At 41.7% G+C, this 24,552-nt stretch overlaps 1 protein-coding gene across 1 annotated transcript in view; it reads left to right on the top strand.

Annotated features, from left to right (window-relative positions):
• The first annotated feature begins 14,534 nt into the window (after positions 1 to 14,534).
• LOC148855228 (protein VAC14 homolog) overlaps positions 14,535 to 24,552 on the top strand; it is a 35,233-nt gene continuing 25,215 nt past the window's right edge. The window contains exons 1-12 of the mRNA XM_088984213.1: positions 14,535 to 15,106; positions 15,222 to 15,335; positions 15,476 to 15,541; positions 19,924 to 20,013; positions 20,129 to 20,248; positions 20,342 to 20,370; positions 20,493 to 20,635; positions 20,724 to 20,818; positions 20,961 to 21,047; positions 21,322 to 21,429; positions 21,553 to 21,644; positions 21,850 to 21,931. Coding sequence (XP_088840339.1) covers positions 15,017 to 15,106; positions 15,222 to 15,335; positions 15,476 to 15,541; positions 19,924 to 20,013; positions 20,129 to 20,248; positions 20,342 to 20,370; positions 20,493 to 20,635; positions 20,724 to 20,818; positions 20,961 to 21,047; positions 21,322 to 21,429; positions 21,553 to 21,644; positions 21,850 to 21,931 — 1,116 coding nt within the window. The 5' untranslated portion in view covers positions 14,535 to 15,016. The remainder of the gene's footprint in view (positions 15,107 to 15,221; positions 15,336 to 15,475; positions 15,542 to 19,923; positions 20,014 to 20,128; positions 20,249 to 20,341; positions 20,371 to 20,492; positions 20,636 to 20,723; positions 20,819 to 20,960; positions 21,048 to 21,321; positions 21,430 to 21,552; positions 21,645 to 21,849; positions 21,932 to 24,552) is intronic.

Here is a 24,552-nt window from a genome sequence, read left to right as displayed (position 1 = left end):
AATAGCATTTATTAATTTTTTTGTAATTTACCATGCTAATAAGAATATTTAATTGTTGATAGTTTACTAATTACTTATTAACTTTTGGTAATAACACTATTTAATACTCATTGAATATTGGTTGGATTAAATACTATCCTTATTTATTTATTAATATGAATATCTTAAATGAGAGAGAGTGGATATAGATTGGAGGGAGAGATTTTAGGAATTGATTGAGGAGTGGGGTAACATGGTTTGTTCCTAATGACTTATAGGAGATATCTTATGAGAGAAATTTTAGGAATATTTTTAAGTAGTTGAGTTGGGAATGGTAACATGGCTTAATAGGAGTGGTGGGAAGAGGAGATGAGAGAAAGTCAAGGAGAGGCATGGCGACGTAGACGAACAGTCTTGGTGTGTGTGTGTGTGTGTGTGTGTGTGTGTGCGTGTGTGTAAATAAAATAAAATAAAATAAAGTTGGATGGTACGACATGTCTCTCATTTGAGATAAGCTATTTATCTATTCTCTCCATTTTTTGCATTTTCCTATTTTCTTTTGTTTTAAAAATATAAAAAAGTAATCATTTTCCATTTTGATTAGATCAATAAAATTGTACACTATTACAGAGAGAGAGGAGAGAGGGAATAATAATATAACATAATAAAGTAAAATATTAATAAGTCAAATAATATAAATAGGAAAACATTTCAATTCTACTTAAAACCAAGGTTCAAAATTTCATCACGTATCGTTCCAACAAATTTTCAGCATAGTACATGGTACCAAATTGAATGTGCCGTATATATTTGTCGTATTGAGCCTATATCATTGAGTATCGATGCATTTTGGCACTGTATCAGCCGATACGCTATTGATATGTGATGGAGGACGATTTGACCCAACCTATGAAACAGTGACACATGGACACTGACTCAGCACAAGCGACAGCTCAGCGTTGTAGCCTGGTACAACCAAGTGATGGGCCTACGAAGCAGCTCTCTACATTGTAGCTCGCCGCAACGCGAGCCCTGAGCTACCTTTGAAGAGATACTCCGAGGCAACTTTAGCTCGTGAGATAAAGTTATTAGCTCGTCTAAGCTCCCAAGCAGACAAGTCCTCCCGATGACCAATTCCACTAAGAGTAATCTTGGAGTGTTCCAAGCTCGCTACAAAACAGCTCGCGAATGAGCCGTTGAGCGCTCCTCAGGAAGCTTCTGACTTACAGACCGTACCGGTCAGACTGCGCCATATCCCTTACTAACGGCACAGCCCCAATCCTTTCGGCAATCTACATCCATGTCTCTCAATAGGCAAAGGCGTGCCTGCCACTTTGGAAGCATGTCACTCACCCGGGCGAGACATACGCCACAATGGCCACTTGCGCAGCCCTTGCAGGTAACGGCTGTGGTAGGAGTCCAGTGGCAGTCATGCCCGACCTGACGTGAGTGCCCCTATAAAAGCCCTCAAGGCAGAAGGGAAACTTCTTCTTGAAACCTCTAATCTCTTGAGTATAGTGAGAATGCACTATCTGCACTCTTAGCCTTCGTCTCCCTTTTTGCTTCTCCTACAGAGTACTGACTTAAGCATCAGAGTATCCCCACCGGGTAAACTGCCTGGGGATTCTTCTTCTTCTTCATCTCAGGTACCTTCCAGGAGCCACATGAGTGCCAGGTAGGAGTTATCGGATCGTGCTACATCATTTGGCGCTCGTCTGTGGGAAACGCTTCGAAAAGCCTTTCTCTAAACTTTCACATCTTTTTTACTCTCCAAAAACTCAACACGCATGGCGTCCTCAAGTAGTATCGGGCGAAGCACGGAGATGAATAACTCCAAGGAACAACCCCAGGCTCCTACTGTCTGTATCGGACAATTCACCGTCCCCCTCTCAGCGGACGTGATCGCTAGTTTGAACGTGCCTCTCACGGCAGCACCCGTCGTTGCTCCACTCCCTACCATAGTTGGAACAACCTTCACTGAACCCTCGGTTGTGCCCCTAGCGGCTAGCCCGAACTAGCTAGAAGATTTGGTGCAGTGCATGCGGCCATGCAGGCTCAAATGCAACAGTTTCAGATCTATCAATAGCACTTGCTACACCAGGTCTCCCAGTACCAGTATCAGCAGCAATTTGCCCAGCTGCCACAACCTTAGCTTCAGCAATTGCAACTCCCACCTCGGCACCCAGCCTTACAGCGGGCCAGGCCCCATCGTCAAGAGGAGCACCTTTTTTGCCTAGGAAAGGCCCCCCTAGAACCCTCCAAGGAGCCAAGCCTCCTCTTGCAACAGACAGGAAAGGTCGACCACTCCGGCCTCGCCATGGGAGGTCAGGTCGGAAGGACCCCAGTTCGCCAAGTCCACATCGTCTCAGCCCTCCAAGCCTGATGCCCCATTCTTAGAGAACCAGTTCAAGATTCTGGCTGTAGGCTCTAAGGAGGATCCCTCTATCTGCAGTCATCACCAGCAGCCCGAGCTATTTCCTACACACACCATCCCGGACAGCATGAAAGTGAGCAGTACAAATGCCGAGCCCGCCAAGAAACAGAGACACCACCGCCGAGCTCGTCGATCTACCACCCACGACCTATCCGGGCTTGGAGGCAAAGAAGAAGCGAGCTTGAGCGAAGTCACGGCTCCCATCATTTTAGTTCAACCCCCTCTATATCCTGGGCTTCTGGCAGTCCCAAAGCCTAAAGACTTTAAGCTCCCCCCTCTTGACAAGCACGACAGGTCATTCGACCCAAATGATCACGTGGATGCCTTCCAATCGTAGATGCACCTAGCAAGAGCTAGCAAGTCATGCATGTGTGTGACCTTCTCCACCACTTTTAGAGGAGCAGGCCGTACGTGGTACCGGAACCTGGCACCTAGATCGATAAAAAGTTGGGCGCAGTTTGCGCAAGCCTTCACATCCCACTTTGTCACCAGTAAGCGGTGCCCGCGAACTGAAGAAAGCCTCCTCAACATAGTGCAAAGAGAGGGAGAGTTCATCCGGGCTATATCAAGCAGCTCAACAATGCGTGCATGCAGATATCGCGCTTGGACCCCGTCGTGCGCCTTGCAACAGCCAAGAAAGGCGTGACACATAAAGAGTTCAAATGGCACATGGTCGTCAACGAACCGATGACCATAACGGAGTTTCTTAAGCTTGCGGACAGGTTTATAGCCACGGATGAAGAGATCAACCAGAAGAGCGAGGGCATGCCCAAGAAGAGGAAAAGGGAAAGAGAGCCTTCCAGCCAAGGGGACACTCGAAAGAAAAAAAGATGCAGCTCATGGAGCAAAGTCGGGTCAGTCGTTCCAAGCTCCTATGGCGGATCGAACTGATTACACCCCACTGAACGCAAAGCGGGGCCGAAATCCTGATGGCGATCAAGGACGCCCCATATGTGAAGTGGCCACCTTGTTTGAGGGGGAATCCCAATAAAAGAAATAAGAATCTATACTACAGCTTTCATAGAGATCATGGTTATAGTGCCGAAAATTGTAAAAACCTCCGCAACAAGATTGAGGAGCTCATCTGTCGCGGGTATTTAAGAAATTTTGTACATAATAATCATAATAATAATAGTAATAGTAATAATAAAATAGGTCGGCAAGGGGAGCACGGTAAGGATTCTCCCGAGTCCAGCAGCAGGCCGGCCGAACAGCCATAGAGGCAGCCTCCGGAAGAGAGGCCGGTTTGGGGGACCATCCACATGATAGTGGGAGGCTCGATCATCACAGGTTGTACTTCGGCAGCAGCTCGGACGTCAGTTCGTGAGGCCGCTCGGGAAGAGCAGAATCCTCCAAAGCGACCGAGGACAGAAGAGCCAATTTTCTTCACAAAAGATGACGTGCAAGGTGTCCACTACCCCCTCGATGACGCAATCGTAATAAAGCTAAGAATCAACGACTTCGAGGTTAGGCGCATACTCGTCGACTCGGGCAACTCAACCGACATCCTCTTCAAAGTTGCGTTCGACCAGCTTCAGCTGCAGAGAAGCGACCTAAAGTCTGCGGACACTCCTTTGGTGGGCTTCAGTGGAGAAGAAGTCTATCCCCTTGGGAAAATAACAGTACATGTGGAAGTCGGCACATGGCCTTGCGTGGTCAGATTCAAACACGACTTTTTGGTGGTCGCGACCCCCTCCCCCTACAATGCCATAATAAGTCGGCCAATCACCGATGTCCTATGGGCGGTGGTCTCCACTTACCATTTGGCTATGAAGTTCCCAACAGACTTCGATGTGGGGGTAGCGCAGGGCGACCAGCTCGAGTCCCGCAAGTGCTACGTCACCACCCTCAGCAGCCGATCCGGCTCGAAGCTTCAGATCGGTGCTTCCGTCCAAAAGCGTTTGCGGTCCAAACAAATAAGCTTCTTACTTCAAAATTTAGATATTTTTGCATGTCTGCAGTAGAGATGCCTGGTATAGACCCCGACCTTATGACTCACAAGCTGAATACTGATCCTGTAGTTAGGCCCGTTAGACAGAAGAAACACAACCTAGCCCTGGAGCGGTGGAAAGCGGTAGATGAGGAGGTCGAGAAGCTCCTCGCAGCTGACTTCATAAGAGAAGTCCACTACCCTAGTTGGGTAGCCAACCCCGTCCTGGTAAAGAAGGCCAACGGAAAGTGGCACATGTGCGTCGACTACACTGACCTAAATCAGGATTGCCCAAAAGACTGTTTCCCACTCCCCATAATTGACCGCTTGGTGGACATGACCTCAGGGCACAAGTTGCTAAGTTTCTTGGACGCCTATTCGGGCTACAACCAAATCAAGATGGACCCGACGGACGAAGAAAAGACTGCCTTCATCACGGAGTTCGGTCTATACTGTTACAAGGTTATGCCCTTCGGGTTGAAAAACGCAGGGGCAACCTTTCAAAGGCTTGTAAATAAGTTGTTTGCGCCACTAATTGGCAGAAAAGTAGAATGCTATGTAGACGACATGGCCGTCAAAACTCAATTTTCACACGAATTAATACAAGATTTGCATTCTGTTTTTGAAATTTTGCGTAAGTTTAATATGAGACTGAACCCAAATCAGTGTGACCTCGGGCAATTTCCTAGGATACATCGTTAACCGGCGCGGCATTGAGGCCAACCCGGACAAAATTAAGGCCATCTTAGATATGAGACCACCCTGGAAGTCGAAGGAGGTTCAGAGGTTGAATGGCTGCATAGCTGCCCTGAGCCACTTCATGTCCAAATCGGCGGACTGATGTTTGCCATTCTTTAAGGCAATCAAAAGCAAAAGGTTCAAATGGACCCAAAACTGTCAGCTCGCGTTTGACGAGCTCAAGAAATACCTCGCTAGTGTGCCGATCTTAACCCAGCTCGAGGAGGGTGATATTTTAGAACTGTACCTCTCGGCAAGCGATGAAGTGGTTAGTTCGGTACTAATAAAAGAAGTAGATTGGGTTTAACGGCCCATCTACTACGTTCATAAAGTATTGCAGGGAGCAGAGACGAGACACCCAGATTTAGAAAAGCTGGCATACACACTGGTAATTGCAGCTCGGAAGCTCCGCCCGTACTTCTAGGCTCACACTGTTATTGGTCTCACCGACAAGCCTCTGAGGCAAGTCTTACTCAAGCCCGAGGTCTCTGGTCGGTTGACGAAATGGGTCGTTGAGCTCAACGAGTACAACCTCCAGTACAAGCCGCGAACTGCCATTAAGGCCCAAGCCTTAGTAGATTTCATAGCCGAATACACATTCATTTCCGAAGTCCCCAAGCCGGTTGAACACGAGGCTCCCAGATCGGGTGAGCCCGAAGCTCCCAGGCCAGTCGAGTCCGAACCCCGTGAGGTAGCAGCTAGTGTGGCATCTCTCCTAGTTCGGCCAAGTGCGAGTTGGGATGAGGAGCCCTGGATCCTTCACGTAGATGGCTCCTCGAACCAATAGGGCAGCGGAGCTGGAATAGTTCTGCACGGCCCAAGTGGCACAAAACTGAAGTACGCGCTACGCTTCGAGTTTGCGGCATCTAAAAATGAAGCGGAGTACGAGGCGTTGATATCTGGACTAGCCCTAGCTAGAGAAGTAAAAGCAAAGCACATCGCCTACCTAGCCAAAGTCAAAGAGGCCCTGCTCAACTTCTAGTCACACTTTGTCTGGCAAATCCAAAGGTCGGAGAACACTGAGGCCAATGCCCTGTCCATATTAGCCAGCGCCAATGACATCACCATGAGAACCGTGTACATAGAGGACTTGGCTCAGCCTAGCATTCCTGGGGGGTAGAGGAGGTCGCTCCCATCATTCAAGCAAAACTGAGCTGGATTGACCTGCTCGTGAGCTTCTTTCTACATGGGACCCTCCTTGCAGATCACAATGCAACTAGAAGGGTGCAACGCCAAGTAGCCAAATATGTCATGATAGATGAACGACTATACCAGAGATCTTACACGCTCCCCTCACGAGGGATTGTGCGACGGACACTTGGGGGGCAGGGCCCTCGCCCATAAGGCACTTTGACAGGGGTATTATTGGCCAACAATGAAGGCAGACGCTATTGAGCTTCTTAAAAAATGCAACAAATGCCAGAAGCACGCCAATATTCACCACCAACCTGCTGCCGATCTCAAGTATCTCACCAGCCCATGGCCCTTCGCACAATGGGGCATTGATCTACTCAAGCCATTCCTGCCAGCAATGGGTGGGAGGAAGTTCTTAGTAGTAGCAGTGGATTACTTCACCAAGTGGGTAGAAGCTAAACCCCTTGTAACGATCACAACCCAGAACGTCCAAAACTTCTTTTGGAAGAACATTGTGTGCCGCTTTGGGTTTACCTCAGGTATTGACTTCTGACAACGGCAAGCATTTTGAGGACATCAAATTCCAAGACTGGTGCCAAGACATGGGAATCTGATAGAATTTTACTTCAGTCGCACCCTCAAGCAAACGGTCAGGCAGAAGTCACGAACAAAGCCATCCTCCGTGGATTGAAGGCACGACTGGACCGGGCTGAAGTGGGCAGATGAGTTACCTAGCATCCTATGGGCCTACTGGACCACGGAGAAGACCGCCATGGGAGAAACACCCTTCAACCTTACTTACAGTACCGAAGCAGTTATCCCCGCGGAGATCGAAGTCCCTACGCTGCGACTAGAAGCATACAATGATCTGACGAATGAAGATGAGATCCGTACCAACCTCAATCTACTCGATGAAGTAAGGGACCTCGCGTATATCTGGACTGCAACCTATCAGCAAAGAGTAGCTCGGTACTATAACGCCAAGGTCAAGAAGCGGAACCTCCACGTCAGCGACCTAGTTCTTCGAAAGGTTATGGTACCTGAGCCCGGCGCTGACAAGCTTGGGTCTAACTGGGAAGGACCTTACCGAGTGAAACGAGTACTCGGGGAAGGAACGTACGAGTCGAGACCCTCGAAGGGAAACAAATACCTCGAGCATGGAATATCGTCAATTTAAGACAATACTATCTGTAACAACTGAGTAGGTCACGAGCCACTCCCAAAGCCTAAGGGCTGAAATGCCGAGCTAACACGATCTCGGCGCAATAAGACCTGGTCGCCTTTGAGGCACGAGCGAACTTCAAAAATGCACTATAAGTCACTCCTAGAGCCTAAGGGCCAAAATGCCAAGCTAACGCGATCTCGGCGCAATCAGACCCAGTTGTCTCCATGACATGGGCAAACTTTAAGTGAGGAGTGTAAGCAGCTCGGTCTTAAACCCCACCAAGCATAGCTTGTTCTAGTACAATGATCAAACTAGAGAATAACCGACGAGCATATAGTTTGGGCACACATGGTAATCGCTTTTCCGTGCACCATAGAGATGCCTTAAACAATTTAATGAACAGTTCAAGATAATGATTATCGAGGAGTCCCACTTCGGGTATGTAGCTCTAATAGTTTGGGTGTTGAGATCGCCTTAGCAAAGATAAAGAGAGCACATCATACTTGGAAGAAAAAAGGGAGAACTTTCATTATCATTTCAAAAAAAAAGCAAAAAAAAAAAAAAGAGAAATGACAATGCAATAACCAAGCTAAACAGCTCGGGAAAGTTTGACTATCACAGGGCACAACCGCCCAACCAAAGACCTTTGAAAGACTAGGTTTATGGCACCCGGGAGCCACCAGAAGTCTAAAGAAACACCGCCTCAGGGATCCGCCTCCTCATCCTCATCCTCTGAGGAGTCAGGCTCCTCTTCCTCTGCTTGGTCCGCTGCCTCAGGAGACAGACCCTTCATAGTGATGCCGTCGAGGTTGAGCCTGGAGAAATTTTTCCAAACCAGCCACCGGCAGAGCTTAAAGCTAGAGCGGTACGAACTTGAACCATATTCCGCTTGGAGGTCGTGGTATTCCTGGGAGTCTCTAAAATCCCAGACCGCTTTCTCTCGTTTAACCTCCACCATCTGATCAAAGTTTTGAGTCCGATCTAGAAGAGTGAACTCCAAGTCCCGCACCTGTTGCTTGAGGAGCTCCCTCTTCGCCGCCACCCTCGATGACTCCTCCCTATAACGCGTGCTCTCTTCAGAAAGCCGGGTAATCTGAGCCTCCTGGTCGTGGATGAGCAACTCTTGAGACCCGCTCCCCTTGCGAGTGTGATGGAGCTCACCCCGAATCCGGTCGAGCTTGCCTCGAATTCGGTCGAGCTCACCATAGAGCTTCTTATTAGTAGCCCACTGGTCGAGGGCATCACCACGATGGACGCGCATCTGGATAGCCATGGCATGGATGGCGGAATTCACCTACCAACAGAAGATAAGATCAGAGGACAGTGAAAGGGAGAAAAATGAGAGAAGAAAAAGGAAAGGAGTCACTTACCACCATGCAGTGGGCAGAGGCGAACGCGGCGAGGTCCCCGGGCTCCATATTCCCCCAGTGAGCGACCTCGTCATTATTAATCGCCTTTCGGCTCCTCCGATGAGCCATGAGGTAGTCATTCACACCTTCCCAGTTTCCTACTAGGAACCGGGGATAAGGGCGTGGCTGGAGGGGGTTACAGGGAGCTTCCCCCTGCTAAGGGAGCTCGTCCCCTCCGAAACCAACCTCACCAGTTCCCTCGGATGGGGGTGCCAGAATCTCAGGCGAAAGGGAGGATAAAACCGGCTCGGCAGACCCGAACTCAGTACCTCCTGAGGGGGGAGTCCACTCGGGGCGCGTCCTCTTTGCTTGGCGCCTCTGGTTGCTCGAGAGAAGGTGGCGTGAATCAGTACTAGACATGATGGCTGCCAAAAGAACATTAGTGTTAATTCAGTAAGAATGAAATATATGCATGCGAATGTGAGTACGATGTTGTTATAGAAACCATGTGACCTAAAAAGACAACCCACCCGGGCTTAGGCCGGCCTGCACGAGCTTCTCTCGGCCAAGTATTCCGAGCAGAGAAAGCCTACCGATGCCCAAGACAGCATCATTTTCCGAGTTTCGGGGTCTAGCTCAGCCTCGGGGTTCTGGATGGTGCCCCTCCAAGAAGTTGGGAAGGGCCACCCCTTAGGGTTGCGGACCACAAAGTAATCCCTCTTCCAGGTGGGAATCTTATTCGGTAGCTCATATAAGAGCTTATAGCCGCGATGGGGAGAGAGGTAGTAAAAGTGCCTCTCTGGAGGAACCCCAGGAGCAACATTTTTTATAGAGGCAAAAATATCAAGGTCCAAAGGAAGACAATACTCGTAACACAAAGATATAGTCCCAACCATGTTTCGAATGGTGTTGGGATGAAGCTGATCAATGGTGACGTTAAAGTGATTTAGCACCTCCACTATCAAGGGGTGCAGGGAGAAATGCAAGCCAGCCTCGAGCTATTCCTAGAAGATTATTATGTCATTGGGACCATGCTCCCAAGGGAAGTTGCCAGTAGGGAGGCTGTAGACTAAGTCCCCATGGAGGTGAAAGTAGCGGATTAGTGACCTGAGTCTCTCCACTATCATGGAGGAAGGGCCAAAAGTGTCAAGCTCCCTCCCCCTAGAAGTAGATGCTACATCGCCGGAGGCCTCCCAAGCCTTCGGGATCTACTCCCAGGCTCCCCCCGAGCTTGAGGGAGCATCGTCGTCCTGGTTATCACCCCGGTGGTAGGTGTGGTATGGGTACCCAGACATGGTTGACAATGATTGAGACTCACCAGAAGAGACGGAATAGAGCAAATTGAGGGATTCGAGTAGACCAGATGAAGTGCGCAACCTCAGAATCCAAAGACAGCAAGATGGCATGGGAGAAAATGAAGCCCAGAAGGCCCCCTATTTATAGTCTCTACTCTTCCAAATTGACGGCCCAGTTCAAAGCAGATCCAACGGCCCGTGGGCGCACTGACCGCATGCCTTCTAAAAAACTAAAGGTGATTAGCAACATGTCTTCCATGATTAAGGTTTAGAGTTAAGAGCCACTTCAACACATTTTTAAAATCTAAAAAGTTAGGAAAGTCAGAAAATCTCTTGATTTCTGCGAATGCATTTAATGTGAGTAGTCAATCAAGTTTGAATTTCGGTCAAATCAGTTCATTGCGCTTCATAAACTCCCCGCACTAAGACAATGCTCTCACCCCGAGGAGTGGGGGGCAATTGATGGAAGACAATTTGACCCAACCTATGAAACGGTGACACATGGACACTGACTCAGCACAAGCAACAGCTCAGCATTATAGCCTGGTACAACCAAGTGACGGGCCCATGAAGCAACTCGCTACATTGTAGCTTACGAAAGGAGAAGCTCACCGCAATGCGAGCCCCAGGCTCCCTGAGCTACCTTTGAAGAGATACTCCGAGGCAACTTTAGCTTGTGAGCTAAAGTTATTAGCTCGTCCAAGCTCCCAAGCAGACAAGTCATCCTGAGGACCAATTCCACTAAGGGTAATCCTGGAGTGTTCCAAGCTCGCTACAAAATAGCTCACGAATGAGCCACGCGAGCGCTCCTCAGGAAGCTTCTGACTGACAGACCGTACTGGTCAGACTGCGCCATATCACTTTGGAAGCGTGTCACTCACCCAGGTGAAATGTACGCCACAATGGCCACTTGCGCAGTCCTAGCAGGTAACGACTGTGGCAGGAGCCCAGTGGCGGTTATGCCCAACCTGACGTGAGTGCCCCTATAAAAGCCCTCAGGGGCAGAAGAGAAACTTATTCTTGAAACCTCTAATCTCTTGAGTATAGTGAGAATGTGTTATCTGCACTCTTAGCCTTCGTCTCCCTTTTTGCTTCTCCTATAGAGTAATGACTTAAGCATCGGAGTATCCCCACCAGGTAAACTCCCCAGGGATTCTTCTTCTTCTTCATCTCAGGTACCTTCCAGGAGCCACGTAAGTGCCAACTAGGAGTGACTGGATCGTGCTACATCAATATGGTAGTGTATCGATTGATATAGTATGATTTTATTGTGGCGGAAATGCAAATAAAACTCCCTTTGAAAGAGGGCTTCTAAACCCATTTCAAAAGTCCTCTTTCTTTCCCTAACCCTTCAAAAATATTTTTAACTTTTTTAAAGACTCAAATATTGTAAAAAAATTGCCAAAACATCTACAAATTTGCAAGATTCAACAAGTTTTTCAAGGTTATGAAAAGGGGTACAGGGGGTCTAGGGGGCGAAGCCCCCCAGTCGAAGGGGTAGGGGGTCTTGCTCCGCTTTGACAAGACCCCTCTTTTAACAACTATTCCCCCTCCTCCTTCCTCCTCTTAAGGAAGCTTACACCTTTTACATTTTGAACTATGCTTCACGCCTCTAGGTAGTGGAATGCCTTTGTGTTTTAAAACATTGATATATTTTTTTTAATTTTTAGAATAAAATGTGCAAAATAATTATTTCATCTATTATGTCTATAAATCCATTCAATTTTTTGTTACATATTTACTTTTCTTAATTTTAATTTAATTTTTAAAATAAAACATGCAAAATAATTACTTGATCTATTATGTCCATAATTAGATAGTATGTTTCTACTCCCAACTTCTCGTTTATTGATTCTAATATGTTTTTTTTTTCATAAAACCTACTAAAGCGTGCTATTTTTATGCATAAGTAGCTCATTTATGTCTTATATTTAGTGATATTGATGTTTATTTATGATTTATTAGAGTATTTATAGCATTTCCATATGTTTCCATACGTATCTTAATTTTTGGTCTGCATCCATGCATATCCAAGGCGTATCTCAATATGTCTCTTAAATTTGCCTTTCCGATACGCATAGCATTTTTGATACTTTGAACATTGCTTAAAGCTAATAAATATTAACAAAACTTAGTAAAATTTAAAAACATTTCGGTTCTACTTAAAAATCAAACTTAATAAACATTAATAAAAATAAGAAATTTAAATATAAAAAATATTAATTGATAGTTTTAATAATATTATGATTTAAACATGTGTCTGATATATTGCAAATAGAATCCATGTTCAAATGTTGTATTTTGCTTTGTTTATTCTTTTCATTTTACTAGATAACTTTGTATTAATGCATTTTTAATTAATTAATTAATTAATTATAACTAGTAACCAGAACCAAACTAAACCAAAGTCAATCAGTAATCTGTTAACTATCAGTTTGTTTCATTGGTTTTTAGGTTTTTTTATATTTACAATATGTATTATAAATATATGTATAATAAACTATAAATATATATAAAATATTATATTTTAAATAATATATATATGTATGTATGTATGTATGTATGTATGTATACCGGTTGGTTCAGCTAACCACCAATTTTCTATATTGGTTAGTCGAAGCTAAACTGATACCTTTGATTTTTTAAAAATACTAAAGCAAAACTGAACTAACTGGTTTGGTTAACTAGATTTCCGTTTCGGTTTTGATTGGTTTTTTCGCTTCTTCTTTTTCACCCCTAAATATAATATTGTTTAAATTAATGGTTTTTATGAGTTTATACCTTTATTGTGCATAGTTCCCATACTACACAAGAGACTTATATAAAATAGAGGACCCATTAAATATGATATAAAAATAAAAAAATAATGAAAATTTAAAATGTAGAACCCATTTGATCATTTGTGTTGACCCATTTTCGAAAAAGCCCAGTTCGTCTAAAAATCTGTAACGTGATATGCAACATACAACAACAACAACAACGACAACAACAACAACAATAATAATATAATACTAATAAATAGTAGTAGTATAATAATAATAATAATAATAATAATAATAATAATAATAATAATAATAATAATTTGAAACCTAATAACTATAATTAATAAAAATTACTAAAGTTAATAAAAATATTAAAATTTAGCAACTTTTTATCTAGCAACCATTATAAGTTAAGAAATTAATAAAAATTAGTAATACATAAATTAAAAACTAATATACAATTTAATTCTATTTAAATATAATTAATGTTAATAGGATAATTAAAATTGACAATAACAAGTAAAAAATTATGAAAAATAATAAAATAAACCATTTGCGTTCCATATAAAAATTTTAAAAATAATTAAAATAATGTCATAAGACTCATTCTACTTGTGGATGACCTTGGGCTCAAACAAATATTTTCTTATAAGTTAGGTTTAGCTTAGATCTACACCATACCCACACACAATGGGGGTAGCGCATCATTCGTAGCTCCTTTGTCTTCAATATTATCTAAATAAGGTTAAAAACCAAAAAAGAATGCATTGATGAGTTGCACTTGGTTTGGTTCAGTCCAATTACGAATGCTACAATGCATGCAACTTGGGTGGGTTGGGCTTAGATTAATTTAATTATGACTATAGCTTAATTTTATATATTTACCGACCTTTAAGTATTTTAAATATATAAAAGATATTTACAAAAAATTAAAACATTTAATCATTAATAAAGTAAAAGAAATAAAATAAAACACTAATAAATAAAATGGAAAAATAATTATTTTATTAAGTTACTAGCAATAATTTATTATTTTTGTTAAATATATTAATATAGTTATTTGAAATTACTAAATTACTAAATTAGTAAAAGACCTCTGTAACAAATTATTAAAATAAAGATTTAATTATTTTAAACAATATTGCATTCTTTTCTTACTTCTAAGTTTCAGTTATTTCACTTTCTTTGATAAATCTCATGCTTCACATCCTCCCTAATATATATAATGAGCTATGCAGACGGGGCTGGGCCTGAAATAGGCCTGAGAATTTGTGGGCCTGATGCAAGCCCTTACTCAAGCCTATAGTTTTTGGCCCAAGCCCGTTCTTGACATCGTCACCTGCCCCAACCTCACCGGCTCACCCACCTTCCCTCCGACTGCGTCTTCGATCCCAGGTTCAAATCGACCACCCATTCCTTGCCTTCCCAATTCCATCAATCCAAAAAATCACATCAGTCAAGCAGGCTCGATCTCTTTTGACAGATGAGCGTCTTAATTACTGAACCAAGCAAAACCAAACCGGGTCAGGCTGGCCGCTGGCTTAAGCACAACGAGACGTGATTCAAAGAATTTCAGGGTCATCCACTCATCCGGTTCAATCTGGTTTCTATATATGCACCATGTAGATCCAAAAGTTTTGGACAAATGATGGACTGACAACCTTTGGAAGGCTATTTTAGTAATTATGCATAAAGGACAAGCATTCCCTTCCAAAATATTCAAAAGCTAGAGGATGGAGACAACCGTTCTGCGGGGTTCAAAACCTATCTCCGAGCAAACAGCCGGTTTGTGCGAGCTGGTCGTAATGATGGCATTTTCGTCATTTTTGTTAAAAACATAGTGGCATTTTCCGTAAATACAGATCAATCCAGCTCTGCCGAGATTAAACGCTGTGGCCGAGACGACCAACGGTAAACGCAGAGACGGTGAGAAACCGAGCGAGAGAGAGAAACCGGAAGAAAAATAAAATTAAAAATTAAAAAAAAGGAAAAAAAAAAGGAGCTGTCGAGACTAAACTTTCATTCAAGGATTGGAGAGACCTAGGTTTTTTGTTTCAGTTTTGTTAGATTTGCCGTCTGTTCTTGCGATCTTCCATTTGATACTTCGTTTAGGGCGCGTCAGGCTGCATTTCTTCGACAATTGATCTGGTTTGAAATTCATAGCAATGTTCCGATTCGAGGAGGAGAAGATTCGGAAACGACTTTGAGTTTCTGAACAATTTTATGCGCCATGTCGGACGCTTTGTCGGTAATTCCGGCGGCCGTGCTTCGTAACTTGGCCGACAAGCTTTACGAGAAGCGCAAAAATGCCGCGCTTGAGGTTTGTATCTCTTAATGCAAATTTTGTACCATTTCCCGTTTGTTTTAAATTTCTAGGGTTTTGACTGCTTAAGGTTACTGGGTTGTTCTTCGTGGATGTGAAACGAATTTTTCAGGTTGAAGGGATTGTGAAGCAACTCGCTGCTGCCGGCGATCATGACCGAATTACAGCTGTGATCAATATGCTGATCAACGATTTCACGTATTCGCCACAGGCGAACCACCGGAAGGTTCGTCAATGACTGGCACGACATATTTTATATCTATGTTGTAATTCTTCGTGCTCGTGCTGACTTAGACATCCAATGCTTTTGATCATGTAATTATCCTAATCGTTAATTTTTTATTGAGCATTTGTATGTTGTTTCAGGGAGGATTAATAGGACTTGCTGCTGCAACAGTTGCCTTGACTTCAGAAGCCTCTCAGCATCTTGAGGTAAGGAATATAAGACGGGAAATGTACTGGTTCTTATGGCCACCATGTTAAGAGCTTTATGGTTAATTTACAGACATTTGGTTATGACCTGCTAATTCTGAACCTACACGTTCTATGTAGACCAGCTTGGAGAACAAAAGCCCAAATATTATGCATGAATGACGGAAAGTCTTCCTTAACTTTGGTACAAATATTAGTCAGTGGAACTGGATATAATGTGTCAAATGAATAACCTTGGAAGACTCATAAGCTTCTACCAAAAAAATAAAAACAGGAGTCATGAGCTGATAGATCATGCAACTATTCTATTAATTCTTAGAGCTATAACATCAAAACATATTGATAAATACAAAGTTTCAAGTGCTGATAATTAATATTACTAAAAATCAGTCTGGCTTTCTAGGAAAGGCCTTATTATACTAGTGACAATCACTACCATGCTTGGTTATTTATGACAAACTATATCTGTTATGCCTATGCCGTGGTTAATCCAAAAGGTTTAACTCCCCAATTCACATTACTCAAGCACTAACCAATTTGAGTGCTGTCATAATATTGTTATTTATGTATTTTTTATATCTTTCATATACATTATTTGTTTTATCCTTTCCTAAAATGCGAATTACTTCTAAGTAACCCCATCCTGAATACAATAAATATTTCCTCTGTTGTTAAGTTGGTGTGATTCATGGTTTAGATCATATGAGTTGAATTGAATTGGATTCCTACTGATTCAGATTGACCCCTAAATCCTGTTCTGGATAAAATTGTGATAAAGGTGACATGATATGCCCTGTATCAGACTATCAGGCGTATCATATCATATTGGCAGGCCCCCCAAAACCCCAAATAAGGGGTGCTTTGGATTTTGACCAGTTTCAGGGGGTAGGCAGGCCTAAAATCGACCATTTAAAGCAATTTTGTAAAAAACCTAAAAAGAGTACTAGGTATTGAAACAACTTGTGAGAGTTATAGTTCCACACCTTCAGTTTGTTGATGATATAATAATTTTTTTGTGAGGATGTTGATAACTACCAGGTAAGAAACTTGAGGTTGGTGTTGGAACTTTTTGAGAAGGTGTTGAATCTTAAGATAAATTTTGCTAAAAGTTGCATCATGGGAATAAATGTGTGTATGTGTGTGTGTGGGGGGGGGCAGGGGGGATTTAGCTACTTTTTGCTGCAACCTATCAGTAAGTGGCCTATGAGTTATTTTGGGTCTTCTCTTAGGAGTTAACTCAGAGGAGGTTAGTTGTTGGAGTTGGAATCCTATATTAGAGAGGGTGAAGAAGTTGGCAGTCTGGAAAAGGATTATATCTCCTTAGGGGGTGCAATAGCCTTAATAAAATCCACACTGGCAAATCTTCCTATTTATTACCTTTCAATGTTTAGGATCCCATAGAAAGTTGCAAAGGTGATAAAGCGTCTAATAAGAGATTTTTTTTTTTTGGGAACTAAGAAATGAAAAAGAAAGATCACTTGGTAAATGGGAGGTAGTATGCAGGAATAAAGAACAAGGTGGAGTTGGGCGTGGAGAATTGGGAATGAAGAATTTATCATTATTGGGAAAATGGTTATGGAGGCTGCCTATTGAAAGGGAGAAGTTATGGGGCAAGGTGATCATGGAATGACAGGTAATGGTTGAGATGCTGGTGTATCACATAGGGCTACATTGGCCTCTCCTTGGAACGCAATACATGCAGTTCTTCTGTAATTCCGAAACTTTGTCAGGTATGATGCACATTTTGGGACAAAATTCTTTTTTTGGAAGATTTATGGGTAGGTGGTTCAATTCTAGGATCAATTCCTTTCCTACTTCAAAAAAGAACCATTTTTAAAATTTTTTATCCTCCACATCTTCTTTTTCACCTATGGGATATGAATGGGATTTGGGTTTTCAAAGAGGGCTAAGGGATGATGAAATTGCTTGTTTGGTTAACATGTTGGGAAACCCTGAAACTAGTTTGTTCGGACCCCTCAAAACCAGATTGAAGAATTTGGTCTCCTCATCCTATGGGTTCTCTCACCTGTGTTTCATTTTTCAAAGCCCCTGGTCCTCTCCTTTCCCCTCAATTGTTTTCCCCTATCAAAGCAGTATGGGGCAATCCTATTCCCCCAAAAGTTGGGGCATTGTGCTGGAAGTATATCATGAAAAGATCAATACTATGGACATGTTTCAAAAATAAGACCAAACAATTATTTGTTCCCAAATTGGTGCACTCTTTGTAAGGCTAATGGTGAGACTTGCTTTTGTTTTCTAATTTCTTGTTCCTTTGTTGTGTGTGGGTAAGGTTTCTCTCTCTTTGGTTGTAGGTGGAGGGTGCCTTTGAATATGGCAAGCTTATATTCTCTAGAAACCCTTACACAACCAAGGAAAAGGGGAAGCATGCTATGGAGATGCACTAGGGCAGCGACTGTGTGAACAATATGGGGGGAAAGGAGTGCAAGAAGTTTTAGGGAGGAGCAAAGAAGTTTTGAAGTGGTCTCTGAACGTATAATGGCTAGGGTGGTGTTAATCCTTGAATGATTGTTCACATGACGACTTGTGGAGATGGTGGGAACAAGTGTCTGGAACATCTTCAAGAAAGATACAAGTCCATAAATAATGAACACTGCCTGAGAGTGGATATATTAAACCAAATTTTAATGGAAGCAGTGTGGGAAATCCTGGCCTGTCAGGAGTGGTAGGGCCTAGGGGTCTTTAGAGACAAGGCTTTACAAGGGCTGAGCTCCAAGCTGTACTCCAGGGTCTACAATGGGCTAAAGAATTGAATTTGTATAGCTTGATTGTTAAGGGTGACTCCAAGGTTGTAACTGGGTGGCTGAAAAATGATGAAAAAGCAGCGTAGGGCTATAGAAATGAACTAAGACAGATCAAATGTTTGTTACAGAACGGAAATATAAAGATTGGGTGCCTAGACGTGCAAATGGTTTGGCCGATATTTTGGCTAAGCAAGGGGCCTCTATAAGTCAGCTGTATCTAACCTTCTTATAATGTGTTTATTGTTCTTCTCTCTCTCTCTCTCTTTTAACGGGGCAGAGTGGTAATTGCTACCCTACAATAACCAGGGAAACAGGTTAAAATCAACCAAATTTTATGTAAAATATCATTTCCTAGGTTATGCTTAGGCTGGTGCCTAGTCACCTCAAGTGACAAGGCACTCCGTTGTTGCGTAGCCTCAACATAGTTCCTTAAGTTCAGTTTGGAAGGAGTACAAATACAAATATGTAGAGTGCAAAACTTCATATTTTGTATTATTTTGTATGTATTTTCACTGTACATATTTGTATTTGTAATCTTTCCAAACTGAGCCTTAACAATTATGGAAAAGTAGGAGATCTCCTCAATGAAATTCAATTGCATCTTAAAGAGGTAATATCAATCAATTGAAGATTTGATAGAGGTGGAAAAGATCCTTTATATTTAGTTAGATTTGATTTCTTTTTTGTAAGAACAATTCAAATTCCATTAGTTCTCCCAATCCCAAAAGAGTGTTTACAGTGCTATTTATGAATGAGCACCATATTTGTTTAACATTACATGATAATTATTTTCCTAATAAATGCAATTAAATTTGGAAATACTTGCTAACAAAAAAAGTTCAAATATAACTAAATCATTCTTATCAATCTTTATGAAATCTCTAAAATGTAATCAAAATTTTGATTGATTTGATGTGAAATATTTTTATTTGTTTATTTTTTAAGGTGAAAGTGAGTATGGTATTAAAAAGGAGGGGGAGATTTTCTCAACAAGATTTGATATGAAATATTTAGTCTTTGGTGCTTGAGCCGGATAATTTTAAATTATATGACTTGTTTGGATAAGCTTAAAGTATATGGGCTTTGAGCCCCCAACCCAACAACAACATATTAGGCTTGATCTTGTTTGGATTCATGTGGATTTTTGAAAACCCAATTACTTGTCCGTTGTGAAATGGCATAAATACCTCTATAGACCAAGAAAATTAATGGTTTTGGCTTCCCATTTCTTAAACTTTGTCCCTACATCACACGCTTACTTCTTTGTATCTTATGTCAGTTTCTGTGGGATTGCAAACTTTGATCGCTTCAAAGAATAGTAGTGCTTTGTTTAGCTTTCTTGAGAGTAGTTCTAAGCCTATCTGTAGAATGAACTGTAAAAAACTTGTCAAGCCACTTATTTTCCAGCCAAGTCAGGTGGAATCGTAGATGTAATTATGTTGATTTGAGAATTGTATCTGTGAAGTAAGACTCACTAGTTTGTGATGGTGAATGAAAATATCCAATCTTTAATCATTTCCACTTGGAATGTAATGTTAAAATAAAAATATGAGGCTTACATGTTTGATAATGTTCTCTTCTCAGTTTGTGCTGCTTATAATTCCTTTCTTTTGGTATCAGCAAATTGTGCCACCTGTCCTTAATTCCTTCTCTGACCAAGATGGCAGAGTTCGGTATTATGCTTGTGAAGCTCTATACAACATTGCGAAGGTGAGAGTGGATTGGTCGGATTTTACTTAATAGGTTCTTCTTTCTGTTGATGTTCTTTGTGATATATTCTAATTTTTACTCCTGCACTAAACCATTGTCTCTAGCTGTTATGCAGGTTGTAAGAGGAGATTTCATTGTATTTTTCAATCAAATATTTGATGCACTATGTAAGCTATCAGCAGACTCAGATGCCAATGTGCAAAGTGCTGCTCATCTTTTAGATCGGCTTGTAAAGGTAAATTACTTCATTCCATCACAATCTGACTTGCACTTATCAAATTCTGGAAATGCGTGTGTGAATTCTAATTTTATTCCTATGGATAAACAGGATATTGTAACTGAAAGTGATCAATTCAGGTGCACTATCTTTAATCCACTATATGTTCCAGTATTTATTTAAAGTTCAAAATTTGGCAGGAGGGTAGAACTTTGGTTGTATAAATTCATTATGTTTTTATTTTGTTGATGTTCTGTCTCAGCATTGAAGAATTTATACCACTGCTAAGGGAACGCATGAATGTCTTAAATCCTTATGTACGCCAGTTTTTGGTAGGATGGATTACTGTATTGGATAGTGTTCCAGATATTGACATGCTTGGTTTTCTTCCAGATTTTCTTGATGGTAAATATTCATACATTACAAAATATGAAAGCTTCCCAAGCAAGTTTGGAGTTTTATTGGTAATTTTACTAGCTTTGCAAACTTTCAGGTTTGTTCAACATGTTAAGTGATTCCAGCCATGAAATTCGGCAACAAGCTGATTCAGCACTTTCAGAGTTTCTCCAAGAGATTAAGAATTCTCCAGTAAGACATTTTGTTGATGTGGCAGGGGGAGTTCTTTATTGATTATTTTATTAGTTAGTAGAAAACAGAAGGAAAAGAAAATAAATTCATTTAATGGTTGTTTAGTTTTTAATTTTCTGACTTGAGCAGTGCTACTTTGAAGTCTGTAGATTATGGTCGAATGGCTGAAATATTGGTGCAGAGAGCAGCTTCTCCAGACGAATTTACTCGGCTGACAGCTGTCACGTGGGTAAGGAGCTTGACACTTATATTATTTTATTGTGATTGTTTAGGGAGCTTGACATGTTACTAAATCACAGAAAGCAGTTGATCCTTTATCTTTGTGCTATCTGCCGCCTTTATTGTTTCATGTGGTTTTCTGACTGTTTTTCTCTTAGTAAAGAATTAACAAGTTGTTGGGCATGCTATTGCTAGATTGCTAGTTAATGTTAAATAAGTAAATGGTCATTTAGGTTTTACGTCAGCTTGAAGATCATTTTTAGTACATCTGCTTGATCATGCAGATAAATGAATTTGTGAAACTTGGTGGAGATCAGCTTGTTCCTCACTATGCTAATATTTTGGGAGCCATTTTACCCTGCATATCTGACAAAGAGGAGAGGATAAGAGTGGTAGGCTTTTCTTCTCTTAAAACCCAAGTGATGAGTTTGGGTTGTTATACCCAGCTGCATATGGTATGAAAGTTTTTATCAAGCATCTCATACAGCTGCACATTGCATATATTTGTTTGTCAGGCTGCTTGTGAAACTAATGATGAGCTTCGTGCAATAAATGCTGATCCAGCTGATGGATTTGATATAAGAGCAATTCTTTCCATTGCAAGGAGGTGCGGTTTTTGTCACCTGGGATAACAGATAGGTTTTAAAGGTTATTGATGTCCCCATAATTTGTGGGCTTCATACAGGAGCTGTAAAGAGGGGTTCCTGTTTCATATTGTTATTGCTAGTTTATTGAAATTTTCATTGTCCTTGGCATTTGCACAAGATAAGATGGCTTAGCTTGTGAATACTGAGTTGTTTCCTTTTCCCCAGTGAACTATCTAGTGAATGGGAGGCTACTCGAATTGAGGCATTGAATTGGATTGCAACACTTTTAAATAGACATCGTGCTGAGGTAATTCATGGAAGATTTTCTAAGATATTATTAGTATTAATGCATGCTTAGATTTGGTATCATCTTTTGCATTTTGAACTGTTTCTAGAGTCGTGTGGATAATCTGTAGTCTCTTCTTCACTGCTAGTAAAAATGTGATACTATGACATCTTCATTCCTACCTTGAGAGGAGATAGTGAATAGTGAATGGAGGTAAAATATATTGTCTAGAAAATTATGGTTGGTTTGATTGCTATGAAAGAATGGTAGGATCCATCTAATGGACACCAAGAAAGGTGCGGAATGGGGGGCGAATTTCAAAAAAATTTCCTACATTCTTTCAACTGGGAATCATATTCCCTAAATTTAGAATACATTATTCAAGGATCCTACTTGAACCATAAACAAACCAGATTTGAGCCAAAAGGAAACATGAAGGATTATACCTGATCCGAAGAAATAATATCTCCCAAAGTTGGTGTTCACGCCCAAAGAAGTAACCAAGATCCGCTCCTACTGAAGATGACACAACTGTGGATGGAACGGAACCAGCAGGGTGCGTCCTACACACTGGATTCTTCACAAGAACCCTCTGGAAACATTGAACACCGAATCCTAGTGTCTTTCTTGCAAGACTATTGTCAAGAACTGCTTTCTTGACTTCCTGTTGCTGCAAAGATCCAATCTTCCAACAGGTAGTGGCGGCGACTGAAGGAGAAGTCCAGGGACGAAGAGGGCATAATTGTCTCTTCTCTCTGGAGTCTGTGAGAGATCAAAAATATCAGATTGCAGGATGTGTTTCTTGCTTCCTCCAACCCCTTAGTTCGAAATCTGATATTTCTGCTAGGGTTTTCTCCTCTTTCTTCTTGATTAAGAAACCTCCCAATATTTTTGGGAGTTATCCCAATCCAAATCAGTATTTGGATAGAGGTTAATCTTAATCCTATCTGCAGATTAAGTTAGTTAACTCCTGATCTTATCAGGAGGTTACCAGATTCAAATCTAATTTGAATTTGGTCTCTTAGAGTGGATAAGGTCAAAGACCCAATCCTTTTACTAACACTAATATCAGATTTGCCCTATGAACTGGTGATCATATCAGCCTAGTTCGAAATGGGCTTTTGGCTCATTAAGTGTTCAGTGTTTAACTAGTTTCCAACCTGCTGCCCAGTTGGGCTTCTTTGTATGGCGTGGGACCCAAGCATTGATCTACACACCAGCCACATGGGTTCGGCCCAGCCTTTATTACAAGGCCCAGCCGAATTCACTGAAAGACTCAGTGACCCCCTTGAGCCCATCACATGGACCCTATGGGCTCAACACTTACATTAAGTGGTCCCTGGGCCAAGCCATCTTATAAAAACCTAGGGACTGTGGGCAGGTGCAAGATTAACCCATCAGATATTATCCTAAATGGTCTTACACTTAACCTCTCAGCCCTTAATGATCAAGCACTGCCCGATAAAAGAAGACCTTTCTCTCGGTTGCAAGGAACAGTGCCACACTCTCTATTCACATGGATCCTGGGAATTAAAACCTTTTGCAAATCTTTTGAAACAGTACATATACATATATATATATATATATATATATATATATATATATATTATTTTGCAAAACAAAATTCCAACGATTGAAATCAACTGCCGGCAGTTTGGTTTCCATCAGAGAGAGTGCATTTCCGATCATTACCATTGTCCGACAAAGGGGCTGATCCTGTCACTATGACCACTCACTCAGACGAATTCTCAGATTGCCCCAACATGTCCAGGTTTTGACCCCCACTAAGGATCTCACTGATTGACACATTAAAGACAGCCCGATCCGACACCTAGTGATGTGTCATAATTGAGTCTAGGAGTCAGGTGTAACTTTCCAGTTTTGCCCATCTGTCTCCAAGGTCTAGGGCAATATTGAAAATCTGGTCCGGTTCAAGGGTTCAAGCAATCCCATACTGCATGTGCCTTGGGTCTTACCCTGATGGCCGAAACAAGCCATCCCAACACTTGGTGGCACACCAGTATCAACCTTGGCAGGATAAATCTCCCCAGACTTATCTAATGGCTGTGAACATTTAAAACTAACACAAGTTTCTATAAGTGTCCTGTTTTAGGGTCTTACACAGAATTATACCAAACAATATGAATCAAACATGCACTTTAATTAATTTCCACTAAATAACAAAAGTACATCAAATCCGATTGAAGCTAAGGGCATACAAGACTGTCTAACATGCTATGTATTTTATCTTTTATGGGTAGAATAAATGGCACAAGAGATTTTATTTTCTTCAATGTAGTAGGTCAATCTGGTCATCTGTGTGTCTATAATCAAGCCAAAGCACAACTGAGACTATACAGTCCCTTGTTGTCCCTACATATTCCTTCGAAGACCTAATCATATGAGGTTTACAAGCCTTTATCAAATGATCAGATAGAAATACTTGCAAGTCCCACATATTGCACCAAAGTGATTCATGCATGGGTCATCTGAAAAGGCCATTACACAATGCTGATTCCAGCTATCTGGGGTTTCTTCAATGTAGTAGGTCAATCTGGTCATCTGTGTGTCTATAATCAAGCCAAAGCACAACTGAGACTATACAGTCCCTTGTTGTCCCTACATATTCCTTCGAAGACCTA

Source organism: Nelumbo lutea, chromosome 4, assembly GCF_056320005.1.
Source record: "Nelumbo lutea isolate HS-2025 chromosome 4, American lotus-T2T, whole genome shotgun sequence".
NCBI lineage: Eukaryota > Viridiplantae > Streptophyta > Magnoliopsida > Proteales > Nelumbonaceae > Nelumbo > Nelumbo lutea.
Note: the sequence above shows the minus strand (reverse complement) of the source record. Positions and strands in the feature narration are given on the sequence as shown.